The sequence below is a fragment of the Myxine glutinosa genome, chromosome 1 (genome assembly GCF_964187855.1).
Source record: "Myxine glutinosa chromosome 1, kmMyxGlut1.1, whole genome shotgun sequence".
Taxonomy (NCBI): Eukaryota; Metazoa; Chordata; class Myxini; order Myxiniformes; family Myxinidae; genus Myxine; species Myxine glutinosa.
The window spans coordinates 421,964,091-421,973,046 of record NC_136261.1 but is presented as its reverse complement, the minus strand read 5'-3'; the positions used below and the strand labels follow the sequence as shown (position 1 = coordinate 421,973,046).

The window sequence follows — 8,956 nt, the reverse complement described above, 5'->3', positions numbered from 1 at the left end:
AGTCCCTTTGATACTCCATGTCCCGTTCCTTTAAGTCCCTTTCAGCTTTCCTTTCCTCTTGTTCCTTTTCTGCTTTCCATTCCAACTCTTTTAATCGTTCCTGGCTCTGCAGTTGCATCTCCATTTTCCGGAGCTCCATATTTCCTTTTCCCTCTGGTACCCAATCCAATGCTACCTCTTCCCATTTTCTCTCTCCCACGAAATATTCCACCACCAAAGTCTGAATCTCTGCCTTCTTCATATTAACTCGAACCTCCAAGTTGCAGTATTTGACCAACGTCCTAAGTTCCGATCTTTTTAACGCCTGGAACTGTGCCTCGTTCGGGGACGTCACAAAAAGGTAAATCTTCTATAATTTGTTCATCAGATATGTCAATAGGTTATCTTGTCTCAAAGGTTACCTGCTTGAAGAAAAGTACAGAGAAAAGTGATGATGAATCCATAACCACAGGTGCTGATCCTGAAAATAACGTTATCTTCCACCATTCTGCTAAATCATTCCGTAATGATGTGAAGGACAGCTGTGAGAAACTGAGAATAAGAAGAATCCAGAAGGTGATCCATTGCTGTTTATTCGTCGCTGTGATTCTGCACCTGAATGTGTACCTGTGTCACTCTACAATCACGTGACCAGGATGGTGAATGATGCAACTCCAGAGATGAATGAGTCAGACTTAAATGTGGAACTGAGTGAGTGAAATCGGGAAAAAGTCCGTAATATGGATCAAGGTATTTGTGCAACTGTAGCAGGTATCCCCACTAGCATTTCACACCTTAAACAAACCAGGAGTAAAGAAGTAGTTAAAATATTGAACTGTTTTATCAATATCATCAGGTATCAAATAGCCAGAGATGTATCGCTTCCATGTTCGGGACTAGTGAGGAGGACCAGGATCAAGGTGAGCTCTTGATTCCCACACACCTGAAAGGTGGAAAATTCACTCAAAGTGCCATTGGTAACCTGGACTTCCATGAACACACACTGGAAGGTACAACAACCCGTGGCACTACCCACAACATCTACCAATATTCAGGTAACGATGATGAGGTGTTGAAAGCTGTTACATCAGGACCATTAACTAAAACACCTGGAGAGCTCCATGGGCAGGAATTCAGCACTTCCAGTCTAAGGTGAGTGGTCTAACCTGGAGAGATCGCCAGCAAAGTCGTTCCTTGTCCGGCCGGAAACTTGTACAAGAACCAAGAGCGACCAAGGTGTCTTGTGTCCATAAAAATGGTCCTCGTGCTAAAAAGGTGTGTTGAAGCTGAAAGAGCTGGCAGGTGGGAACAGCACCTTGTTGGGGTATAAACATGCTGCCACACCTGATATCTACTGGACACAGTAAACACGTGGCAGGTATCCCACAATACCTGATGGTGATGAAGAAGCATCCACCACCAGATACAGGTACAGAATTCCACAGGTAGATTTCACTGAGTGAAACTAGCGGTAAGTTCAATGGTGTTTGGACTGACGAGGCTTCAGAACAGAACCAGGTATGGTGTTTAATTATGGATTCTTCTTCTTCTTTTCAATGCGGCACAAGGTGTCCGGGTAGCGTCATTGACTGAGTGCAAGGAGGTGACGTTGATGACCAATACCCTGTGTAGGTTAATGTGGATTTGTTCTGTAATTTGATCAGGATGCCGGCGATAGCTCACCTGCTCTTCACGAAGGACACCTTGGGATCTTCAACGTTCACCAACTAATGTCGGTGGACGGGATTCCCGTTTAACGTTCATCCGAGGGGCGGTACTCGCTTTGATGGATCATCCCACCTGTGAAACTCCATGATGATCCCCATACCGCACATTGATGGATCATCCTACCTGTGAAACACCGGGATGAGCCCCATACCGTGCATTGATGGATCATCCTACTTGTGAAACACCATGATGAGCCCCATACCGTGCATTGATGGATCATCCTACTTATGAAACACCATGATGAGCCCCATACCGCGCATTGAGGGATCATCCTACCTGTGAAACACCGTGATGAGCCCCATACCGCGCATTGATGGATCATCCCACCTGTGAAACACCGGGATGAGCCCCATACCGTGCATTGATGGATCATCCTACTTGTGAAACACCATGATGAGCCCCATACCGCGCATTGATGGATCACCCTACCTGTGAAACACCGTGATGAGCCCCATACTGCGCATTGATGGATCATCCTACCTGTGAAACACCATGATGAGCCCCCTACCGCGCATTGATGGATCACCCTACCTGTGAAACATCATGATGAGCCCCATACCGCGCATTGATGGATCATCCTACCTGTGAAACACCGGGATGAGCCCCATACCGTGCATTGATGGATCATCCTACTTGTGAAACACCATGATGAGCCCCATACCGTGCATTGATGGATCATCCTACTTGTGAAACACCATGATGAGCCCCATACCGCGCATTGAGGGATCATCCTACCTGTGAAACACCGTGATGAGCCCCATACCGCGCATTGATGGATCATCCCACCTGTGAAACACCGTGATGAGCCCCATACCGCGCATTGATGGATCACCCTACCTGTGAAACACCGTGATGAGCCCCATACCGTGCATTGATGGATCACCCTACCTGTGAAACACCGTGATGAGCCCCATACTGCGCATTGATGGATCATCCTACCTGTGAAACACCATGATGAGCCCCCTACCGCGCATTGATGGATCACCCTACCTGTGAAACACCATGATGAGCCCCATACCGCGCATTGATGGATCATCCTACCTGTGAAACGCCATGATGAGCCCCATACCGCGCATTGATGGATCATCCTACCTGTGAAACACCATGATGAGTGAATGTTTAACATGAAGGTGTTTACCTGTCCTTTTTTTAAATATCCAGGCATAGCGAGATCGAAGTCCCCACTACCAAAAGTTGGAGGGTCGAGTTTCCCCTTTTGGAGAAATTCGAGGGTGAACCCCAACCTGCCCCTCCCAGAGTGCATTATCGCCCTGAGGGCAGCACCTGTATGATCACGGTTTACCTCCCGCCAGGTGAATATGAATTGTAAATCACAGTGATTAAGACTGGGCAAACAAGTGGAACATGTCTTTCAATCCTGACAAATCTCACACTCTTACGATGTCTCTCCGAAAAGACCGACTGGACAACCCTCCCATCCACTTTCTGAATAATCCTCTCCAGGAAGTTCTGTCACTCAAGCTTTTGGGTCTCACTATCTGCCATGATCTTTCCTGGGAAAACACATTTCCAAGCTGGCCTCCAAAGCCAGTCGCCGACTGCGCATCCTCCGTCGTGCGAAGTCCTTCCTCGGCACACCTGAGCTCCTCACCACATACAAGGCTTTCATCCGCAGCTCAATGGAGTACTGCTCTCCCCTCTGGGCTGGTGCTCCTGCCTCACACCTAGCTCGTCTTCACGCTGTTGAAACCAAAGCGTTCAGAATCATTGGAATCTCCCGCGATGTCGCTATCTCCGAGGGCCTTTCAGTTAATCACCGCAGGCAGGTTGGTGGTCTTTCCGTCTTCTACCGACTCCTCTCCGGCCTTGCTCCCCCAGCTCTCTCTGGGCTCTGTCCCCCAAATATTACTGCAGGTCGCACAAGATCTGCCTGCAACCCTCTCATGGTTAAACTGCCAAAATCAAGACTCTCTGCTCACCTTCACTCCTTCATTCCTCTTTTCTCCCCCCTCTGGAACAAACTCCCTCACTCTCTTCAATCCCACTCCTCCCTCCAGGTCTTTAAAACGGCTGTTCACCACCATCTCTTATCTTCCCCAATCCAAAACCTTGATCTTTTCTACTCCCGCTAATTTCACCCCAAAACCACTTTTTTGAGGTGACTTTTGACTTCTTTCCTGGAAGTCCTTGGTGTCCTTGCGTTTTATACCTATCCTGCCTCCCCCCAGGCGCTCTCCCTCCCACACATCTCCCGATGTCCCTGCTCTCAAATGTTGTGTTTGTGTGCCTCCTCCCCTTCTCTCCCCATCCTGTCGACCGCTCCCCTTTTTATATACTTTGTTTGCTTGTTTGTTTGATAAATCGACTGTATACAAAAAAAAAAGAAAAGAAAAAGTACATGATGTGACGCCTTCTCTTGAATTTATATTCGCGTGACGACGCAAACTTACCTTTGTGACGTCACTACACTGGTTATCAAATGATTTTATTGCTGTGTTTTGATTGGATGGAAGAGATTTCCACAAAGATTAAGATTAAAACCTCCGTGGCAAACAATGAGAACCTGACGTTTCGGGTGTGAACCTTTCATCGGACCAAAAGAGAGAGTAACACCCAAAAGGTCACCTGGCCATGTTTCCTACGGTGTGATTCGCGATACCTGATGAACGTTCTGTTATTTCCATCCAGGGATCCACATTCTACCTGTGATCCAATCCAAACCCACTGTCACCTTCACGATTAACGCCGGTGCTCCATTCCAGGTAAACACAAAGGGTTTCATCTACCTGGATGGACTTTCTTCACTCAAACATCCCATTTAAACACACGTTTGAAGAAGAAGAATCTGTATTGTATCGTGAGGAGAGTGAAGAGTTCATGTTAAAGTTCATTTCACATTAAAAAGATAAACAATGAACTTATTAAATTATATAAACTTATTATAATATAAACATTAATCAGTAATCACATCGTCATGAACAGGTAAATTATTTGATTGATTTGAACCAAATTAACCGGATCAGTTCGTTCGTGATGAAAGTTTATTTCACTAAATGTACAAAATGAACGGAACCACCATCATCCCAATCCCTAATAGCGGGTTTAACGGGTCCATGAAGTTCCCCCTGAACAAGTGCAGGACCCGCGATTCCCCGAAACACGTCAACTCTCCCGCCTCGCAATCCAAGAAGAACCCAAACCGTTCAGGAACCCCGGGATGGACAGGGAGGTACATCGATTGTTGTGAAGCGTGAAGAATTTGTTATTACATTTACATAAACACCAAGACTCGGGATTCCCTCCCAACCCGCACGCAAGCCCTTTTCTGCTCATGGAGTTTAAACAGATTCCGATTCCCCACCAAAGACCCGACCCCACATCGACCTCCCAGTAATGACGACCGGAGGAGAAACAATCACAGGAAACAACTTGTTCATGAACATCAAACCGATCAGGATGTTCCGGGTACTGATTCTCGGTCCTGGTTCGAGTCGCCATCCTGAGATCCCGGGAGATCTTGATCCGTCGATGTGCAGAGTTTGGGTCCAGACTAGGGCTCCGTACATCTGCGGACAAGACATGGGGTCGCGGACATTGTTAGACAAACGGACAAAAACAAACATTAATCACTTTATCACAAAAAATCTTTTATTACAACAATTGTTTTATTTATTTGTGCACATTGCAGATGTTACCCTCTCCCCTCGTCCCCCCATGCCCTCACATGATGCTGTGGGCACATTACCGATGTTACCTTCTCCCCCCGTCCCCCCATGCCCCCACGTGATGCTGTGGGCACATTACCGATGTTACCTTCTCCCCCCCCCGTCCCCCATGCCCCCACGTGATGCTGTGGGCACATTCCCGATGTTACCCTCTCCCCCTTCCTAAAGGTGTGTTTGTACCCTGAGTCTGGAGTTTGTAACTTATAAGATGTCGCCGTGGATAAGGAGCAATGGCGGATAGACAATGGTGTTTATTTGTATCGATGTATCTATTTATGTGGAAGTGACCCGTCGTATAATGAAAGCAGATCGGACAAAAGGGGGAAAATAAAATAGCACAACAAAGGCGAGGCACGGGGGGAAGGGGGGCTGCTTCGTTCGTTGATTATACATACTTTTTATCTCACCTGGAACAAAGTTCAGGTGAGCTTTTGCGATGGCGCGTCGTCTGTCCTGAAACGCTTGCAACTTATTCTGTGAAACCGCTGATGAGATTTTGACCAAATTTGGCACAAATTGTATTTGTTGTGTTCTGTCTAAAGTTTGTTCAGGGCAATAAAAATAAGTTGAGGTCTCAGAGGGTCAAAGTGGAGCCACGTTTGACCCCAAAATAGGTATTTGCTTTTCCCCTCTGAAACTACACACACTATTTCGATGAAACTTCCCCACAGCCTTCACCACCCGTGATGGACAAAGGTTTGTTCAAGGCATTACAAAAGAAGGTAAACTGGGTGGGGGGGAGTGGACCCCAAAATAGGTATGTTATTCTTTGTTTGAAGTCTCATGATTATGTTCGTTTGATTCTCCCTGCTGCCCTGTCTTCTGGAAACAATTAAAATTGGTTTTAAATACCTTTAGTCAGTGCAGTATACTGGTTATTCTACCAGGTGAGCACCAGGTGTGTTGCCCATATTTTCACACTTTAAATGAAGGAACTAAATAAAATAGACTCAATCTGAGGAGGGAGCAGGGGTGTTCCATCCATTAGCAAGCTGCTTGGAGAGCGCTCGCCAAGCAGCTCAAGCACTCGAGCAAGCTTTATTGCACAGAAACCGACCTGTTCTGATGCAGGGCATACTTGAGTTGAGTGGAAAAAATGGGGGAAATTAAGACCCCAAGCTAAGTGATCTGAACGCAGGCTGACCAAAGATAAGCCTGTTAGTGTAAATTATCTTAAACACACAAACACCCAGTTTTCATTTATGTAATCCCTTCGAGGTGGAGAAGTATGTATGCAAAGTTTGGGGGTGCTACGTTTCATGGTTTTGGAGTTATGGAGGAGACGGATGGACACACACACGCATGCACGCGCACACACACACACACACACACACACACACACGTTTTTATTATGATAGATAGATGATTCCACAATGTTTGTTTATGTAAGATGTTTGTGTGAGTCATTGGGAAATATCTTACAAATTCCTTCAGGATTGTAAATTTTATCTGGGATGAACGAGCAATTTATACCGGATTATGTTACAGAACGAACCAGGATTTGTCAAGAAAGATCTTGTTCTGATTCCATCGTTGGTGAGAGGGGAGGACGAGAGAAAGAGGGGAATGGGGTAGTGGGGAAGAGAAAGAGGGGGGATGGGTAGTGGGGAAGAGAGAGAGGGGGGATGGGGTAGTGGGGAAGAGAGAGAGGGGGGGATGGGGTTGTGGGAAAGAGAGAGAGGGGGGGATGGGGTTGTGGGGAAGATAGAGAGAGGGGGGATGGGGTAGTGGGGAAGAGAGAGAGGTGGGGATGGGGTTGTGGGAAAGAGAGAGAGGGGGGGATGGGGTTGTGGGGAAGATAGAGAGAGGGGGGATGGGGTAGTGGGGAAGAGAGAGAGGGGGGGATGGGGTTGTGGGAAAGAGAGAGAGGAGGATGGGCTAGTGGGGAAGAGAGAGGTGGAGAGAGAGAGGGGGATGGGGTAGTGGGAAAGAGAAAGACGGGGATGGGGTAGTGTGGAAGAGAGAGAGGAGGATGGGGTAGTGGTGGGGAGAGAGGGGGGATGGGGTAGTGGAGAAGGGAGAGAAGGGATGGGGTAGTGGGGAAGAGAGAGACGTGGATGGGGTAGTGGGGAAGAGAGAGAGAGAGGAGGATGGGGTAGTGGGACACAGAGAGGAGGATGGGGTAGTGGGGAAGAGAGAGAGAGAGAGAGGGGATGGGGTAGTGGGGAAGAGAGAGAGGGTATGGGGTAGTGGGGAAGAGAGAGGGGGATGGAGTAGTGTGGGAGAAAGAGAAGGGAGGGTGCGAGAGAGGCAGAGAGAGAGAGGGTGGAGAGAGAGGGAGGTGGATGGGATATTCGGCGAGAGGGATGGGGAGAGAGAGAGAGGGGAAAAGAGAGGGAGGGGGAGAGAGAGAGAGGGGAAGAGAGAGGGAGGGGAAGAGAGAGAGAGGGGGATGAGAGAGGAAGGAGGAGAAGATAGGGATTAAGAAAGGCAGCAAACACAAGTTTGGACTATCCCCTCCTCCTGGTTGGAACAAACTTTGGGTCTTGTGACACTTGACAAGAGGGAAAATCGAGTTGGAAAATAACTAAGTGGAATAGAGTGAAGGAAAATATAAATAGGGAAATAAAACAAGAAAAAAGAAAGAATGAAAAGAGGAAAATATGGAATTTTAAATAATCTGTATATGGAGGGAAGAAGAAGAACCCCCTCCCATTTCCATTCACTTACAAAGTCTTCTCAAGTTGTTCTGATCCAGATCAACCTTCTCCGGATGCTCCACCGGTCCTTCTGTGGAATTGACTAAAGATTAACAAAAATTACAAGATGTGAAATTTTCTTGTTTTTATGTTTTTTAAGATTTAAAAAATATATATTTGAACCAAAAATCGAAATATAACAAACATGGGGGAAGAGAAATGGAACCTCCATTTTGTATGAAAATAAAACATAATTTTCATCGATTCATGAAGGAAATTTGACCTCATTGTTCTTACATTTCCCTGTAATGTTCTAAAATGAGTGATCGCAAATTCGTTTTCTCCACAAGATAGAATGAGTCTTTCGTACTTCACTGGAATTGAACATCACATCATTCCAGGAACATGTGAATAATTCAAGGTACATGTGAATGATTGAATGTGCATGTAATTGATTCAATGTGCATGTAAATGATTCAAGGTACATGTGAATGATTGAATGTGCATGTAATTGATTCAATGTGCATGTAAATGATTCAAGGTACATGTGAATTATTCAATGTGCATGTAATTGATTCAATGTGCATGTGAATGATTCAAGGTACATGTGAATGATTGAATGTGCATGTAATTGATTCAAGGAACATGTGAATTATTCAATGTGCATGTAATTGATTCAAGGTACATGTGAATGATTCAAGGTACATGTGAATTATTCAAGGTGCATGTGAATGATTCAAGGAACATGTGAATTATTCAAGGTGCATGTGAATGATTCAAGGTACATGTGAATTATTCAAGGTACATGTGAATTATTCAATGTGCATGTAATTGTTTCAAGGTACATGTGAATGATTCAAGGTACATGTGAATTAATTCAAGGTGCATGTGAATGATTCAAGGTACATTTATATAATTCAATAT

The 8,956-nt window shown here is 45.8% G+C and overlaps 1 protein-coding gene across 1 annotated transcript in view; it reads right to left on the bottom strand.

The window, feature by feature from the left end:
• Positions 1–4,750: 4,750 nt before the first annotated feature.
• Positions 4,751–8,956, bottom strand: part of LOC137412341 (E3 ubiquitin/ISG15 ligase TRIM25-like) — a 64,232-nt gene continuing 60,026 nt past the window's right edge. Inside the window, exons 5-6 of the mRNA XM_078786607.1 lie at positions 8,064–8,135; positions 4,751–5,234 (exon numbers count right to left, since the gene is read on the bottom strand). Coding sequence (XP_078642733.1) covers positions 4,831–5,234; positions 8,064–8,135 — 476 coding nt within the window. The 3' untranslated portion in view covers positions 4,751–4,830. The remainder of the gene's footprint in view (positions 5,235–8,063; positions 8,136–8,956) is intronic.